This window comes from Doryrhamphus excisus, chromosome 1 (genome assembly GCF_030265055.1).
Source record: "Doryrhamphus excisus isolate RoL2022-K1 chromosome 1, RoL_Dexc_1.0, whole genome shotgun sequence".
NCBI classification, from domain to species: Eukaryota; Metazoa; Chordata; class Actinopteri; order Syngnathiformes; family Syngnathidae; genus Doryrhamphus; species Doryrhamphus excisus.
Genome location: NC_080466.1, coordinates 34,161,489 through 34,180,856, shown reverse-complemented (window position 1 = coordinate 34,180,856; position 19,368 = coordinate 34,161,489). Strand labels below are relative to the sequence as shown.

General features: G+C 42.9%; 2 protein-coding genes across 2 annotated transcripts; one reads left to right on the top strand and one right to left on the bottom strand.

Annotated features, from left to right (window-relative positions):
• The first annotated feature begins 815 nt into the window (after nt 1-815).
• si:ch211-284o19.8 (protein lifeguard 1) lies at nt 816-7,886 on the top strand. Its single transcript, XM_058081853.1, has 6 exons — nt 816-845; nt 1,336-1,603; nt 2,578-2,778; nt 3,219-3,347; nt 7,163-7,306; nt 7,369-7,886. The coding sequence occupies exons 2-6, from the start codon at nt 1,337-1,339 to the stop codon at nt 7,501-7,503; spliced, it is 876 nt and encodes a 291-aa protein (XP_057937836.1). The 5' UTR covers nt 816-845; nt 1,336; the 3' UTR covers nt 7,504-7,886.
• On the bottom strand, nt 7,487-19,345 carry parp2 (poly (ADP-ribose) polymerase 2). Its single transcript, XM_058081810.1, has 17 exons — nt 19,190-19,345; nt 18,360-18,569; nt 18,109-18,282; nt 16,937-17,007; nt 15,846-15,896; nt 15,679-15,775; nt 15,533-15,608; nt 15,349-15,451; nt 15,115-15,268; nt 14,072-14,210; nt 13,048-13,111; nt 12,343-12,477; nt 11,157-11,284; nt 10,919-11,018; nt 9,288-9,386; nt 9,051-9,175; nt 7,487-8,089 (listed from the first exon to the last, which is right to left on the bottom strand). Exons 1-17 carry the CDS (start codon nt 19,254-19,256, stop codon nt 7,924-7,926), a joined length of 1,959 nt encoding a protein of 652 aa, XP_057937793.1. The 5' UTR covers nt 19,257-19,345; the 3' UTR covers nt 7,487-7,923.
• Between the last annotated feature and the right edge of the window lie 23 nt (nt 19,346-19,368).

Here is a 19,368-nt window from a genome sequence, read left to right as displayed (position 1 = left end):
TCGTTGTGCATTGTTCCATTGTTCCATTCCATAGTTTGATTCCACATACTGAAATGCTATGGCTAGCATAACATAGTCCTAGCATAGAAGTGTTTCAAATGTACTTCTTCCCTGAGATCATATTTCTCCTCTCTTGTAGAGAAGTATTGGATGACATTTTTAGCTTTATGCCTTATGCATTATTTTAGCTGTTTGAAGATGAACTATATCAGCAAGTTGAAGTATTTGTGATTTTAGAAATAAGGAGTTAGTATTATGAATTATCCTTACTGACCTTCTTTGCAGTACATTTAGCGAGTGAAGATTGCCTTTACAGTTATTAGCCCATATTTCCACACAATAAGTAAGATATGGTAGAACCGGAGAGCAATAAAGAGTGTGGAGTGATTTCTGATTGAGAACAAATTTTGCTTTGTTCAATATTGAAATATTTCTGGCCACCTTATGTTGTATATTTGTAATATGAGGTTTCCAGCTCATATTTTCATCTATTGTGATCCCCAGAAATGTATTTTCCGTCACCCTTTCAATGTCCACACCCTCTATTTGTATTTGCTGGTACGTGTCCTTTCTGCTGTTACCAAACATGATTGTAGTTTTACTTAGGTTCAAGGACAATCTATTATCATCAAACCATCTTTTTAGTGTGACCATTTCTTCTCTGACCTTCATGTCATGTTTGATGATTAATTGAATGTCACTATTGTGATAATTGTGTACAAAAAAGTGTGAAGCAGAAGTGGAGTTTCCAGTTTCCTCATCAGTTTTTTTTTCTACCCCCTAAAAACTGTCAGGAAGTGTTCTTGCATGTCAGCCATCATTACTAGGACACTTCGACACAAAAGGTAAGAGCGAGAACAACTCGTGATGATGATTATGATGAATAATTAATTATTCAATCTGTTGAGCTCTTGTTTTGTTACAAGATGGGGAATATGTTTATTAAATAAATTGTCTTGGGTCAAACATTTGACTAATATTCTATGTTATATTACTGATTATTCAAATGTGGTGACATTGTTTTCAACATGAAAACATTTTTAATAAACCCAAAACTGATTTGTAAACAATTGCAATGGATAGAGCGGCCTCTTCAACGCCTTCACTGGTTGGCTTATTTGATAATGTTGGTCACATGATATCCTCCACTTAGAAATGTTGAGCATAAATTGTCCGAAATCAACTGTAATGTGTGGATGCTGCAACATCCCGGGACTTACTGGCTTGCTTTGTGACATGACGCAATGCTCTTGGCCAACATCCTTACCCTGGCTGAAATGAATTTCATGTATTTATTGCTAATATGATGTATTGATTTAGTTTGTTTTGTTGTAGAATGTCTGAGCTAGCAGAGACAGTGGTGGAGCCCACATTTGTGGATGTGTCCACGCCGCCGCCACCACCGTACAATGAAGAGGAGCAACAACAGCAGCCGCCGCCCCCATACTCCGAAGACCTGTCCGGAGACCCCGAGGTTAAAGGTGACACGGCGGAATGCGAGTCCTCCCCCGATACGAAACCCGAGTCTGCACCGGAAGTCGTTCCGCTTTACGAGTCGCCTGCTTTCCAGGACAAGGCTGTCAGGAGGGCATTTGTTCGGAAGGTTGGTGTTTTTTTTTATGAATTTGCTGTTGTGGAAATCGATGCTGAATCCAGATTTGATCCAAAATTGCAGCAATGTAAACACATTCATTCATTTTCTACCACTTTTGCTCACGAGGGTCACGGGAGGTGCTGGTGCCTATCCCAGCTGTCTTTAGGCGAGAGGCGGGGTACAACCTGGACTGGTGGCCAGCCAATCACAGGGCACATATAGACAAACAACCATTCACACTCACATTCATACCTATGGACAATTTGGAGTGGCCAATTAACCTAGCATGTTTTTGGAATGTGGGAGGAAACCGGAGTACCCGGAGAAAACCCACGCATGCACGGGGAGAACATGCAAACTCCACACAGAGATGGCCGAGAGTGGAATTGAGCCCTGGTCTCCTAGCTGTGAGGTCTGCGAGCTAACCACTCGACCGCCGTGCTGCCCATACAAATGTCTATTTTTAACACATGACTGGCTCCTTCTTCTCCAAATCCTTATGCTAGCTTAACGTTTTGATTTCAGATCAACATTTGCAATAACAGTGACTCCTACAATGATTAGATTCGATTCAGCTCAGTTGTTCAGTAGGGAACGAAGAACATGCAAACTCCACACAGAGATGGCCGAGGGTGGAATTGAACCCTAGTCTCCTAGCTGTGAGGTCTGCGCGCTAACCACTAGACCGCCGGTAAACACAACATGTACTACAACATGTACTGGTGCAGGTCCGCATCTATGTGTTGTACCGTTATCATGTGCAGCAGTGGATCCCAAACCCTTCCTTCACGTACCCCTTTATGGTGTGTTCAAGGACCGCTTGACAAAGTGGCCGCAACGCCTGAAGAAGACACATTATTCGTTAAAGCTTAAATTGACTCACCTTTCTTTCTGCACTGTACTACGTACCTGCTGTGGCTGTTCACATGAAGCGTTCGTGCACATTACGTAAATGTCATAACAATGCATGTCTCCCCATGCAGGTGTTCAGCATCCTGACCCTCCAGCTGGTGTTCACCTTCACAGTGGTGTGCGTCTTCACCTTCTCCGACGTCGTCAAGAAGGTGGTGCAGGCCAACTTGTGGGCCTACATCAGCTCCTTCTGCATCTTCGCGGTGGTCGCCATCACCCTCAGCTGCTGCAAGTCCTTCAGTCGCCGTCACCCCTGGAACATTGTGGGCCTGGTGGGTCACCCACAGACATCATGCACCGCGGGTGTTTCAGATCGCTTACTTCAAAGATGCTAAATGTAGCAGTCATGGATGTTTTAATCTGATTATGCTTTAACGCTGGTGTTCACCATGGTTCACTACTAGAGCCACTGCTTTTTTTCCCCATTGAAACTATATCCCTTAGCCAAGTGTTATATTCATGACACTTACTTGAACATCTTTCAAGGGTCCACACACATATGCTTTACGCTGGTGTTCATCATGGTTCACTACTAGAGCCACTGTTTTTTTTCCATTGAAACTAAATCCCTTAGCCAAGTGCTATATTCATGACACATCTTCAAGGGTCCACACACACAAGCTCCTCCATTATTCTCACCCTCATCTCTCAGCCAGCAAACAACCAAACATTGTCTTGTTTCATATTCCTGGTAGACATTTTGTGTTTGCAGGCCATCATCACTGTCAGCCTCTCATACGTGGTTGGAACCATGGCCTCCTACCACAACACCAGATCTGTGGTCATCACCATGGCGTCAACGCTGGTCATCTCCTTCACCATCATCGCTTTCTCCACACAGGTTAAGAGACACAAATCCGTGACTATGCTCCGAAAAGGTTCTTTATCCAAATAGAAACACGACAACAGATATCATATTAGTCACTTTCAGTTATTTTCTGTCACATTACTTCCATTTTAAAGTTTGAGACAACAAAATATCAGGAGAATGTCCGCTATGGTCAGTCATTACAGTCAAAATATTACTATAATATGTCGGCTTGTCGTCAAAGCTCACTTCTGGTCATGTGACAGCAATGGGTCTGTGACATCATCGCTTTCCGAAACAAGCAGGTTGCTTGTCCGCCATTTTCAGATTTTCCCACTCTTGAAGGTAATGGTAATGGTTTTGTTTCATTTGAACATGCATCAGATTACAATTGAGTGCACCCCATAATCAGTTCACAGTTCCACATGTCCAAAAGGAGTAGGAAGAAGCAAAGCTTATTAAATCCTACCCCTCCATCTGGTACTTTTACAATCACTAACTGTTACATTTGTTCACTTCCTGCTTTCCATAATACAGTTTAAGGTTTTTTGTTTTTTTTTAATAATGTACCTCGTACGAGGTGAAAGGGTTAATAGTTGACAGAAACATAATTCAATTTAGAGTACAGAAGTCCCAATAATACGTTGTTTGGCTTCCATAACTTGATTGCACATTTTGATATGCTAAAGGTGTTCTCGCACACAATAACTTTTATATATTGTAATACCAGAGAAGAATTGAGCGTATGTGTCACGGTCCGGCTTGTGAGTTGTAAAGTTCGACCCCAGGATGCAGAGATTAGGACCCAAATGCAGGTAAATGTATATTTATTTATGCTATGCAGCGGTGTGGCGGAGTAGCCAGGAAAACTCAAACACAAGACAATGAACCGACAACGAAGGGAGCGTGCACCTGAACTAAATAGCAATCACCGATTGGAAACAGGTGCAGGAGAAAACGGAAAGCAGGACAGAGCAACAGAGGAAGTGAATACAAAATAAGGGCACGAACGAGGAACAGAGAGGAAAGAGAAAAACTAAGGAAGCTGTCATGAGGGGGTGAAGCCCGATCATGACAGTAGCCCCCCCTCAAGGACGGATTCCAGACGTCCAAAAGTCCAAAGACAAAGAGGGACGGGAGGCAGGGGGACCGGAGGTGGGTTGCTGGCCAGACCTCTCCGGAGGTCGGCCGGGGTGGCAGGGCCACGCAGGAGGACGGCCTGAAGGGTGAGCGGCCCGAAGGGCACTGGGCTCCTCTGGAGGGCGCCCAGGACAGCAGGCCCCATGAGAGCCCTGGATGGACCCCTCTGGGGGGCGGCCAGGGCGGTGGGCCTGGCCGGGGAGGCCGGCCCAACATGGACGAGGTGACGCTGGAGGAGGCGCGGCATCCCGCCGCTGGAGAGGAGGCGCGGCATCCCGCCGCTGGAGAGGGGGCGCGGCATCCCGCCGCTGGAGAGGGGGCGCGGCATCCCGCCGCTGGAGAGGGGGCGCGGCATCCCGCCGCTGGAGAGGGGGAGCGGCATCCCGCCGCTGGAGAGGGGGAGCGGCATCCCGCCGCTGGAGAGGAGGAGCGGCATTCCGAGGAGTGGACGCCGGAGGAGGAGGAACGAGTCCTGGATCTTGGCTGGACGGTTGTGCTGGAGGTCCGGCAGGCTGTTCCTCTTCGGGCGACCAGGAGAGGGCACCACACTGGACGGACGGGGTGTTATGTGCGTCCTCCGACGCACAGCTGGTCGTAGTAGCCCCCCCTTCCAAAGGCGGATTCCAGACGCCGTATGCCGCTGGATGTAGAACCAGGGGCGGGAGGAGGGGGACCTGGAGGAGGGTCTTTAGTTCCGCCAGCTCAGCTGCCTGGACCAGGTCTACAAGGGACCTCAGGCGGGGTTTGGGTTCTGGAGGGGTCTGGAGTATCAAGCCGCTGGGTTTGAGCGCCAGGGGTTGCTGGGGCTTGAAGCTGCGTGGCTTGGGCACGGGAGGAATCCGGGGAGTCACGCAGCTTGGCACGGGAGCTGGGGTTTGTGAAACCTTGAAGCCGCGTGACTTGGGGACTGGAGGAATCTGGGGAGTCACGCAGCTGGGCACGGGAGCCGGGGTTTGGGAACCCTTGAAGCTGCGTGGCTTTGGGACAGGAGGGATCTGGGCCGTCATGCAGCTTGGCACGGGAGCCGGGGTTTGGGAACCCTTGAAGCTGCGTGGCTTTGGGACAGGAGGGATCTGGGCCGTCACGCAGCTTGGCACGGGAGCCGGGGTTTGGGAACCCTTGAAGCTGCGTGGCTTTGGGACAGGAGGGATCTGGGCCATCACGCAGCTTGGCACGGGAGCCGGGGTTTGGGAACCCTTGAGGCTGCGCGGCTTCGGCACAGGAGGGGAACATGTGCCGCGCTCCTCTTCGTGTTGCACGGGCGGCAACGGGAATCCGGAAGAGGGCGGCGTGAAATTGGCGTGCTTACACGGAGTGGGAGCCTTCTTGTGCTTGAGCGTAGGCCGGCACTGTGAAGCAGCGTGAGCGGGGGGGTGCACCCCGGCTTGGCGCGGAGGTGAGGGAGGAGACGGCTCCGTCCGCTGAAGCCTTGCTGGAGCTGGCCGAGACGTGCGTCGGCGTCGTCGTCGGCGAGCCATGGGGATAAGCGTGCCGTCCGGCCCCCACACCATGTCTTCCAGCTCCTCCGGAGTGAACCTTGCGCACTCCTCCTCCATCGCCTTAAAAATCTGCAGTGTCCAGAAATCCATCTCTGCGAGGTCGTCGTCTGGTCGGTTCATTCTGTCACGGTCCGGCTTGTGAGTTGTAAAGTTCGACCCCAGGATGCAGAGATTAGGACCCAAATGCAGGTAAATGTATATTTATTTATGCTATGCAGCGGTGTGGCGGAGTAGCCAGGAAAACTCAAACACAAGACAATGAACCGACAACGAAGGGAGCGTGCACCTGAACTAAATAGCAATCACCGATTGGAAACAGGTGCAGGAGAAAACGGAAAGCAGGACAGAGCAACAGAGGAAGTGAATACAAAATAAGGGCACGAACGAGGAACAGAGAGGAAAGAGAAAAACTAAGGAAGCTGTCATGAGGGGGTGAAGCCCGATCATGACAGTATGGAGTGATTTTTGGTCCAGAATAAATGCTGCTTTATTCAGTATTGAGGTATTTCTTGCTACTTCATGTTGTATATTTTAATGCAAGATTTCCACCTCCATTATGACCCCCCCAGAATGTATTTTCATTTATCAAATAGCAGTATTTGACTTGGGTTCGCGGATATGTTTTTTAAATCATCTTTTTAGCGTAGCATTCTTCTATTAGCTTATGAGCTTTCAATATATTGGATCTTCAATATCTTTAAGTAAGATGTTATTTTTTTTTAAACATCATCTTAACTTGTATATTAAGAGCTACCGTTTATACCAGAGAAGAATTGAGCGTATGGAGTGATTTTTTTAAAATAATGTACCTTGTACCGAAGTACGAAGTGAAGGAGTTAAAAAAAAAATCTAAACCATTTCAGGTCACCTAGAATGTTGTTTAAATTGACAGCCTAACAATATATACTGTATTTATTAATTTGTACAAACCACTACATGAATGGCTGGCACCAGCATCGTTCCAAGCATGAATAAGAACTTGATCTGTCAGCCTTACAAAAACTGGTCTGCACTAATACTGACAGTCCCCCATGACTCTCATGGCCCCCGACCATGCCCACACTATTTGAGAAGCACTGCCATATACTACCAGGCGTGTTCACATTTTATATTATTACACCTGTATGACAGTTAAGAATACCTTTTAAGTTTAACCCTTGACTAGATTTATTTATTTATTTGATTAGTTTGTGTCTGTTTTGGATGCAGACACGCTATGAGATGGGCATTTGTCACGGCCTCCTGCTGATCCTGGGGGTGGACCTGTTGATGTTTGGCGTGTTCAGCACCTTCTACTACTCGTACATCGCTGAAGTCTGCTACGGATCTTTAGGCGCTCTGCTCTATGCTTTGGTAAGGCACCTTCAGACTGAATGGGTGAAAGGGTCTTACTGTAAGACGTGTCTTATTGCCAGTTCCTGATGATGGACTGCCAGATGATGATGGGACTGATGGGCCACCGCCTGGATCCCGAGGAGTATGTCACCGCCGCTCTGATGATCTACCTAGACATCATGCTCATCTTCATCTACTTGCTCGGGAGGCGGTGAAAGACTCAAATTTTCCTTTATTTTTCTTTCTGTTTAAAAATGGATGATCAACAACGCTCCTTTTACACTCACTGCATTATACAATGAATTAAGGCTATGTCCATAAGTAACTTTTAAAAGCTAATGCTTGCCAAACCAATTAGCCAATCAGAAGATTGGAGATTTTGGGGGGAAAAGCCACATGCATTTTTGCAAACTATTGTGTTCAGCGACCTACAGGACATTATATACAGTACCTTGACATACCATTCTAAGAATAGCTGCAATTGTGTGGACATGGCCTTAAACCGTAAATCACGTTCTTCAACAATATTGAGCAGTAAGACACATCAAATCACCAATGTGATGTTTGAAATGACCTCATTCTGTTAAATAAAAAGCTAAATTTGTTTCAGCTGCATTATTTAGCCGAGTCGTCCATCACCACAGCGATGAGTAGTTGAATTTGATACGGAGCAGATAGCGCATGCGTGTCTGGGCTGGGTTGTAGACGATGAACTCGTTGTAGAGGAGCAAGTAACCGCTCCCCCTGCCTGCCACCGCCGCCGTCTTCACGCCCGGCCCCATCGGCACGGTCACTCCGTTCCTGGGAGACGGTGACAAAGGAGGGAACACTTTCAACCGTGCACATTTCCAGGTGTATTTTCCAAATCGGTCTGTTTTATTTTATTCCACACACAGCCCGCCTCCAGGCATGCCCATTCCGCTGTGATTGGTCACACTCCCAAGTGTTCCCAATGACTTCCAGACTACTGCCGGACCCCACTTTTTAATTTTGTTGGTATAGGAGTTGATGATAAATGAATAAATCCTTTAGAGCGCTACTTCAGCTACTGGCTGAAGATCCCCGACTTACTGTGTATGAACTGGTAACCGGTTTGCGTTTGCTAAGCGCAGACAATTTAGCACAACACTGATAGTGGATTTTTTTTTGTGAGACATGTTTAAAAAAACTCTGCTAGACCACTGACTATGGTGGAAAAAGGCTATTAGCACACTCTGTAATGCTACAGTTTGTGCTCACTGTCGGCACACTGTGACATCACAAATATATATATATATCTGAAATGGAGCGTTCAGAGCCATTCCTAATGTCTTTCAGGGCTCACTTCCAAACGCACAAACCTCGTTATCTGAAACTCTGGCATCGTTTAATTCAACATTCTAATAACAACTATACGTCAAAAAAGCATAAAAAGCATAAAAAACAACAACAACAACAGAAGAAAGTAGGCAACATGCTAAACATTGACATCTTAGCTTTGTGTTGTTGGGTGATAAAGCAAATTGGTATAGTATTCATTATTAATACTGAATTTATTTTATTATTAATCCTAAAAATGACACCTGGGCCGCATTTTGGACAGCCCTGAAACTTCCCTACCTAGTGGAGGCATTTGGTACTTGCGGTTTCATCAACCACATTAAGACTGATTGATTTTTCCTCTTTAATTTTTAATAGCATTAGAATTATTTGCAGACATACTGTATAATTAACACCAGACATCGAATACTGTGAAGACGATGAGCACGCTGAGTCTACTTACAGGGTAACCGAGTTTTTGGGGTCAGGTCCAGTCTGTCCAACGCCCTTGGTGCTGTGTTTTCCAACCGGCAGGTTGTTAGCATTGTAGTTGGAGTCCAGAAGCTCGTTACAGTCTCCCAGGGCGACCTGCACACACGCACACACACACACACCAAAACCAGTTAAAACAGCCTGCAGACTGGAATTTGGTTTTCAGGCCTTTCATAGGCCCACATATGTTGAGTCCAAGTACTGGTACCTCGCAGAGCAACAGCAGCCCGACTTGGTCGTGGTTTCTGGCAAAACAGTAGTTGGCGCTCTTTGATGACATGTCGGCAAAGTAGATGCCTTTGCCGAACTGGATGGGACACAAGGTGACAACCAATAAGGATGGTTTTAGTGGGTTTTTAACCACATCTATATGAACAACAGGGACCCTCAGTCTAGAACAGAGCTCCACCAAGGCCAATCTGTCCTAATATAGAATATTCTACAATCAATACTGTTCCAAGGGTCTTGCAAGGGTCATTAAATAATATTTTGATAAGACTAAAATTACTATGGAAATAACTTTAAATAAAGAGTAGGGGTGTCAAAAATAACATGTTAACAGCAATAACAAATTTATGGAATTAATTACCGGTACATACAATTTTATAGTGTAATTAACGCATGCACACCAGAGCAAGCACGCTTCAGGTCTGAGGTCATAGAGTGGCGCACATCAATCAATCAATCCATCCATCCATCCATCAATCAAGTACGGTGGAGTGTCACACAGAGCCTGACATGGTGTTTTTACTTCATTCTGACCTGAACCCACACAGCAGTACAATTCCACACACCACACACACGTCTCTGGTTCGTTCATCCTTCTCATTACAAGACGACAAGATGCATTCAGGGACACTCCGAACATCACAAAAACGGCTGCTACGTCCACAAAGCAGACAGTAAGATCAAAACTGAATATTTTCTTCAGAGAAAGTATTCTTCTTAAAGGATGAATTCAGATGTACAATTTTCTACATTAAAGTATGCTGGAATTACGTAGAACAAATTAAATTTACCTTAAATTACGTGATGTCTTTGAACACAAACTGCGCATAATAACACAATTTAAAGTGATTACAATGTTTTGCTACTATTAAAAGAGACTCATGTTGGACAAATTGATTAGCTTAACAGACATATTCAGTTCATTTTATTTTTCTAGTCATTAATTACAGTAAAAATTAGGGATCGACCGATATGTTTTTTTTTTGGGGGCCGATAACGATTTTTTTCCATCACCCTTAGCCGATGGCCTATTTTGCTTGGGCCGATATTTGTGGCCGATACCGCTTTTGCTCCCTCAATTTACATGAAAAAATTACCATGTTAAATATTACAGGATAAATATTCAGCTTTCTTAAACACACATTTAAACGACATTATCAACTTTAAAAGGAATAAATATTCAACCATGTGCAAAACATTTCTGTCCTAGTTTAAATTTATCTAGCATCGATGAGATGACTGCTCCTCCGCAGCGTGACGCACACGCTGCGAGGAAAAAAACGCAAATATCTGCCCGATGTATCGGTCGATCCTTAGTAAAAATAGCCATATATTAGACATAATTGGTAATATGATTAATCACGATTAATCAGTAAAAACCCACAATGAATCCTTTTACAGCCTTAATAAAAAGTAATTGTTAGCCAATTATTCATGTGCATACTGGCCTAGAAGCTGTAATGCCAAACACACACACACCCAAAACACAACATGTAAAATGCAACTGAACATGTTCAGACGCTGATATCCGCCACGTCAGTTGCTAGCCTTGGTGGCAGTCTGCTCTGTCCGAGTGTTGTCGCTTGCAGGATGTGGTGACATTTGTCCTACCATGTAACCAGTGACGGGAGCTTCGGGCGGTGCCACTCGGAGCCCCTGGCTGAGGATGCCGACCCAGTTAGAGAGGCGAGACCCGTGCCAGAGCAGCATCCTGAAACCCAGAAATGACCAAACAAAGAGACTTCAGTTATTTGCAGTCTATGTATCCTATTGGACAGATAACAGTTAATAAGGGCCTAGGATGGACACAGTTTGACCCTGGAAAAGATTATTTCCTATAGACTGTGACCTGTTGTGTATTTGTGACAGGAAGTGGTCCCTCTCGCCGTCTCTGTCCACGGTGAAGATGTCCAGCACGCTCATAGTGTAGTCACAGTGGGTAGGGGCGTGAGTGGACTGCAGGTATTTTTCAATCACCTAGATATGGATATATAAAAACATAATAGCAGACAATTACTTGTACAGCATATGCCGTCATAGATTTTAACCCTCCTCTTAGGGTCGGCACCGACCCGTTTTACATTTTAACGCATAAAAAGAATCACATAACATTTGTTTATTGCATCAAGGCTTTTTGACTTTGTCAGGAAACTCTATTTCAACAAAATAAAAACATTTTAAAATGGTCTGGTTGAAATTATGACCACTGTATTGTTAGGGTTGGTTTCGACCCGGTTATAATAATATGACTATAAAGAAATATTTTGAGCCACAACTAAAATCATAAGTGTACAATTAGCCAACACAATGACAACCAGCTCCTCTTCTCATCATGTAAGCTTCAGGGGATTCTCATTTTGACCAATTTTCCAGTATACCAGCAGAAAAACAATGTCCAGACATGTGAGGTGAATTCACTCATTTGACTGGCTGATTTCACATTTACAATTTGGATCATGGAAAGAATGGCAAGAAGTACAGTGAACCAAGCTCTGGACCTGTTCTGCTTTTTGATATCAGTTTATACTAAAGTTCTGTTGCTGAAAACAATAACTTTTTCTAACTTTTCTTGACATTAATATATATGGGTCAAAATTCACCCCAACACCATAGATGTTTCTTTAGTGATTAATACTAAAATGAGAAAATAAATAAAACTAATTGATTTAAGAGATATGTTCTATAGCTCTCAGTAATAGCCAGGTAACAAAAGAACCTTCAATTTATTAATATGATTCTTTTGAGGTTCTTTTGACCATTTTTGGAAATTGAAATGGCGGGGTATAGTGACAAAAAAAGGCCTCCATGCCCACACCAAAAGTATTAAAACCAACATTTTCATGGATGAGGAAGCCTAAGAAGGTAACCAAGACATGAGAACCAAATTTGATGGTAACTTATTGTTTTTAGTGTATTTTATAGCTGATTTAATACATGGGTCAAAACCGACTCGTTAACATAAGAGATGATACCAGAAAGCTAACACAAGAGGAAGGTTAAATGTGCATTTAAATGTGGTAATGGCAGAAACAGACCTTGTACTCCTGGCTGAGGGGATCTAGAGGGTACAGCTGGCAGTTGAGGGAGCGGTACTGTCGGTCCAGAGGATGCTCGTCGCAGTTTTCGCTGTTCTGAACCACTTTGACTGCAATCTGAATATCCCTCAAAGCCTGGGCAGACGGATTTCAAGTGTGACTGTCACATGCTTTCAAGCACTTCATCAACATACAGTAAACCTCGGATATATCAGACTCGGATATATCGGAAATTCGCTAACAACGGACAGATAAAAAAGAACCAATTTTTCTGTAATGCATTTCCAATAAAAATTCATTGCATATATCGGATTTTTTATAACGGATTTCGCCTATTTCGGACAAAATCTCCAGTCCCGTTCCAATGCATTTCCATTAAATTTCCCTCGCATATATCGGATGGCCGCATCGTGGCGCTCCGATTCGCCGAATCGTGACAGGCCGCTATACGACGTCATTTGCAGCGTTTGCAGCGTTGCCTGCGCGTCCAGGTACATTGGAAACATAGTCAAGGAAGTTTTTATAACGGATAAAATCCGATTTACGCATATACCGGATATAAATCCGATATATGCGTAAAACGGACATTTTCCAGTATACGCATATAACGGATTTCGCTTATATCGGACAAAACCAGTGGGAACAATTGAATCCGATATATCCGAGGTTTACTGTACATCTGGATCATCGCCTCCATTAAGTTACCTCCAACAGCTCAATTTTAGCCTTCAGCTCCTCTTCTGTCCGAATGAGGGGTGGAGTTTTCAGTCTACACCACGTGGAGACAAGACAGCATAAGTACAGCGATGTGAAAAAGTGTTTCACACCCCACTTTTGATTTCTTTTTTTTTGCACGTTTGTCACACTTCATGTTTCAGATCATCAAAGAAAATTAAATATCAGTGAATGACAACACAACCAAATGCAGTTTTTAAATGAAATATGCCTGTGAATATTCTCATTCATCCAGGTCATTGCATTCTCAGAACATGTCAATCCATAGCGACTGGACTGTTCAGGTTTTCTTAGAAGACGTTTCTCATCCGATCAGGCTTCATTAGTTCATGTGCAAAGACTAGGTGGGACACACACCAGTGTCACCAGTTGCTTGAAAAATCAGTCATAATCGCCAAAAATGGCCGTGACTGAGAGGGATGTCTTTTGAAAAATGACTGGGATTGAATGCTAAGTGAGGGCAAAAAATGGCCGTGGGTGAAAAGGTGATTGCTCCACAGTGTCCAAGAGACTCATTGCAAGTTATCGCAAACGCTTGATTGCAGTTGTTTCTACCAAACCAGTTACTGGGTTTAGGGGTAATAATTTTTTCCACAAAGGGCCATGTAGATTTGTTTTTCCTCACTTAATAGTAAAATGCTTCATTTACAAACTACATTTTGTGTTCAGTTGTGTTGTCACTGACATAATATTTAAATTTGTTTCATGATTTGAAACATTTAAGTACCGTAAAACTGGGTTATAAGGGACGGCAGGTAATAAGGGACAATTTTCGGGGTAATAAGGGACAATTTTTGGGAAATGTTTTAAATGGAATTCTGCCTTTTCATGTTAAACAGGAAGCTGCTTTATGTTGTTTTTAAAGCATATATTCTTGAACAAATCATTCAAAAAACATTTTCCTGAAAATTGTCCCTTATTACCCCACCGTCCCTTATAACCCTGTTATACGGTTTAACAAACGTGCAAAAAATAGGTCACCTCCATGACTTACCCAAAGTCGTGCGGGATGCGGGTGTAGAACTGGTTGCAGGCTTCCACCAGATCGCGGCCGCCATCTTTACGCTTCAAACACGCCTCGATCCTCTTAAGTGCCGTGTAGCCCGCGCTGATCTGCTCTAACGTCAGCTTGCCTACAGAAACAACCACACTCTCCACATTTACACGGCTTTAGACTCACTTTTATTACTAGTAGCACAGGCACCCCTAACTTATATTAGTTATATTAGGCGCCCCTGCAGAAAATTTAAGGGTTCATACTGAAATTGACTTGCTCATTAAATATTCACATTTCCTCTCATTTTCACTGTATTATTGATAAATAAACTATGATTGACAACCGTCCTCTCCATCCACCACGTTTCTGTCCATATCTTCTGGAAGGCCTCAATGGTGGCATCATACACATTATAACTCCAAAACCCCCCTTTTTCCCCCAGCTGTCTGCTGTTTGCTAACATGTTCAACAGCTAACTTTTATACAAGTCTTGTACTGGCTGTCATCATTATTATATATGTATATATATATGTATGTATGTATGTATGTATATATATATATATATATATATATATATATATATATATATATATATATATATATACATACATACATATATATATACATATATAATAATGATGACAGCCAGTACAAGACTTGTATAAAAGTTAGCTGTTGAACATGTTAGCAAACAGCAGACATATATATATATATATATTTTTTTTTTTTATTTTTTTTTTCCAAACTACTTGACCAAAACAGACATTACGTCCTCTTGGAAGGCAAGTTGTAACAATAAAAGAATAGAGAACAGGCTGAATAGGTGTAAGATATGCTAACACAATGGTTATTCAGCTACACCAAAAATAAACATGAACACAAAAGGTGTCCAGTGTTTATGGAACATAAACACTTTTTTCATTTATAAGTCGCTCTGGAGTATTAGTCACAGGAGCAGCCAACATTTGGAAAAAAAGTGTGACTTATAGTCCGAAAAATACGGTATATTATATATTATTATGTGATTATTCAGGACTGACCAAGGGGAGCTTTGCGAGTGTCAAACTTCATTTCCAGAACAACCTCCTCCATGGCTTTGAGGTCACAGATGAGCTCAAGGAGAGACTGGACCTTCATGTCCAGCTTGGAGGTCTTCTTTGACACTTTGGCCACGGGCTGGTCCTCTTTCTCTTCCTGCAGGGAGAACATTTGTGACACTCTTATTCAGTGATGTTCAAAGTCTGGACAGCTTAGTTCTTTGTGCCTTAATTTACCTTTGAACTTGTACTGTAGTCCATGTAAACCATGTCGTACTTGCCAGGCACCTTCTCAAAGCTCGCTCTGTGCTCCCACTCGTTCTTGGTTTTGTCAAAAAACCTGAAGCCAAACATCAAAAAGCAAAACAACCCAAAATGTAAAAAAAAAACAAAAACACACACACAAATGTGGTGCTCTCACTTCTTCTTGAAGATATCTTTGGCCTTTAATAGATCTCCACCGCATGCCGTCAGGCTGTTTTGACCCACTTTTCCCACTAGAGGACACCATGCAGTAAATAAAAACTGTCCCACAAAGATTCACAGGACATGAGCAAAAGCACTGACCTCTGCCCCACCTCATCCACACACTGAATGTCTTGGAAGCGTCGTCCTCCAGCAGCTGCATCAGGTAATATTTGTTGTTGTTGAACTGAAGGTTGGTCTGCAGAAACACAAAATAAAGAGCGTGTTTGCATAAACCTCACACCGAATGAGGCCGTCAAAAACGTTACCTGGTTCATCATCACGTCGTACACATCACCTCCTTCACTGTAAACATGAGCCTGAGAAGAGATGCAGACACATTCAAACAATGCAGTCTGAAAACTGGGAAACACGCGACCTTGCAAGCACACACTTAATAAACAATGTATTTGGTAATGGTAATGGTTTTATTTCATTTGAACATGCATCAGATTACAATTGAGTGCATCCCATAATCAGTTCACAGTTCCACATGTCCAAAAGGAGTAGGAAGAAGCAAAGCTAATTAAATCCTACCCCTCCATCTGGTACTTTTACAATCACTAACTGTTACATTTGTTCACTTCCTGCTTTCCATAATACAATTTAAGGTTTGTTTTTTGTTTTTTTTAATAATGTACCTCGTACCGAAGTAGGAGGTGATATGAGCATCCAATGCCATAATGGGTACCATAGTAAGTGTCAATATAGTGATATATATAGCACATCATGACTGGTTCAAGACTCTTCATCCTTGTATTTAGCAAACATCAACTGCTTGTATTGTTTCTTGAATTGGCTCATCGTTGTGCATTGTTTGAGGTCCTTACTCAATCCGTTCCATAGTTTGATTCCACATACTGAAATGCTATGGCTAGCATAACGTAGTCCTAGCATAGAAGTGTTTCAAATGTACTTCTTCCCCGAGATCATATTTCTCCTCTCTTGTAGAGAAGTATTGGATGACATTTTTAGCTAATTGTTATTTTTAGCCTTATGCATTATTTTAGCTGTTTGAAGATGAACTATATCAGCAAGTTGAAGTATTTGTGATTTTAGAAATAAGGAGTTAGCATGTTCTCTGTAGGCGGCATTATGAATTATCCTTACTGACCTTTTTTGCAGTACATTTAGCGAGTGAAGATTGCTTTTATAGTTATTAGCCCATATTTCCACACAATAAGTAAGATATGGTAGAACCAGAGAGCAATAAAGAGTGTGGAGTGATTTCTGATTGTATTTAATCTCATAAATCTGAAAGAAGGCTCACTTTCTACACTTTATGCTTCAAACTGACACTGTCACCTTTGCATAGTTTTAGAGGGTTCTCTTTGGATGAGAGTCAATTAAGTTGTCGTACCTTCCCAAGCTTGGCTTTGCATTCTGTATCCACTGGAGCTTTTCCCTTCATGACCACCGTCTTCACAATTTCTGTCAATGACACAAAAGCAACATTATCGAACACATGACAGATTACTAGTATTATACAGTGGAACCTAGTTTTTGTACGATTAGTTTTTCACAGTATGTGCATTGCCACAGTATGTTTCAATTTTGTGTTGACTGATCTCTGTGACGAGCTGGGACACCAAATCATCTTTATTGATCTTTATAGCTGAATAAGCACTGTGCACCCTGCACTGATGACACGTTCAAGCGCACTGCACATTTCTGCGCATTCTAAAGTGCCAGAACTTTGACAAAGAATTAAGAAACTACTGAATTCTAGAAAGAAGGCGTAGCAGAGCATAAAGGTAGCATGGAGGGAGACACATTACAAAAAGTGAGCCGTGCCAGTGTGTGTCGTTGTGATTCTACCTGCTGCTGAAGCATACTATAAAGTTCAAGTGAGCAAGTCTACAATTTTAACCTTTGACTCTTTAAAGTTAGGTTGGTAACGGACTAGGATGAAACAATGTCTGAGTGGCTCTTCCGTTGCGTTTTTCTGTGTTTGCTAGTCTTTATTAAATGTTAAATGTTCTTTTATCCATTTCATTCGCCTTTTAGCATTGTCTTCTGCATGTAAATCCATAATTGTTCTCTATAAATGTGTTTTTGTACATATTTCTGGACGTCTGAAATGGATCCATGTGATTTACACTATTTCCAAGGAGAAAATTAGATTTTTGTACATTATCGTGTTCGTCTGACATTTTGGAATGGCATGGCCAAGGCGATAGAATGGTCATCTCCCAACCTGGAGGTTGCGGGTCGACCCTCCGTCCTCCCGTGATTGTGTCAAAGTATCCTTGGGCAAGATACTGAACCCCTAGTTGCTCCTGATGATGCATCATCAGCAGGTCAATGTGCTAACAAAGCGCTTTGAGTACCTTAGAGGTGGAAAAGTGCTATGCAAATGAAGACCATTTACCATTAATGGCAAAAAGACGTTCCACCGTACTAATAGGAACAAACAGTTTGGTTGCAACACAGCAGCAAAGGAAGCAAGACAAATATGTATTATGTACGGGCTTATGGTTTCAAACCCTATGAACGTGGGGTACAGATAAAGGTATAAGAATCAAAACACACCTTCTTCCTGCGTTTCTCCTTTGAGTCGTCTGTTAGATTTCCCCTCACTCTTGCTCTGGCTTCGTTTCCTCTTGCCTCTCTCAGCTGGCTGCTCATCGTTCTCCTCCTCTTCCTGTTTCACTTCAACTGGATCATCATTTGGGGCGCCGATGTCACCGGTGTCACCAGAACCTTCTGAAAATCAAAGATGGTCATTCATTTTTATATTATTTGTACTTAAACAATGATTTGACACCCGCAAAACACCTTACCTGCTTTCATCGGCTGAAAGCGAATTTTCCTCTTGTACTTGCTGATAGGATTGACTTGGACCATATTCTTTAGGTTCACTTTGTAGACCACGCCAGAGCCCAAAGTCAGAGAGACTGTGGTTCTCCCCGCAGCGACGGCCGAGTCCAACAAGGCGCAGTCCGACGACGAGTATTGTTCCCACTGACCTTCATCTCCCTGCCACTGCCAAACTGTGCACATCAAATAACATGTCACCATTGTGGTTCTTTGTGGAACCAAAATCCAGATATAGTAACGCACCCAAAATGGACTACAGTCTTGTGTTGTTGGAATCTGACCCATTTTTGGTACCAAAAGTACACGACCCTACTATGCTACTGTATATTGTCATAATGAAACACAATGATGACAAATAAGCCTTGTAATGATGCATTCTTTTCCTGTAATGCTGACTTCAATAAGTTACAGAATACTGGAGCTTTGTGATGTCACACTGTAGCTGATATCAATGACACCCAAACATATGCAATATGTATTGTTCTAACTGTAGCTGACTAATATCAATGACCTTCAACCACATTCAATGTGTATTGTATAACCGGTGCACCACTTCTTAAGGACAAATAAAAACAATACTAATAACTTCAATAAAACAAATAACTTCAATTACTCAGTGCCTCCAGACGTTTGTGAGGGTCGTAAGTAATTCGAAGATACTGCGAATAAAATCCCAGCTATTACAGTCAGTTAACATAAAACTAAGATAGTTTTCACGGTCTCATTTCGACAATTTCGAGTCAATACACAGCGCAAAGTCGTCCCGTCAAGATGCCGTTCAGGAGCTATTTACCTTTTTGAGACTGAACTTCTTCATTTTGTTGCAAAGTTTTGCTTTGAGAACTTCTTGTCCGCCTCATCACTGCTCATAAAAACAAATACGCAGTGAAACCAAACCAAGTAACTAAAGAGGGCGGGAATTGATCCACTTCCTCGTTAGCCGGTGACGACAAAGATCGTCAATGCCAGACA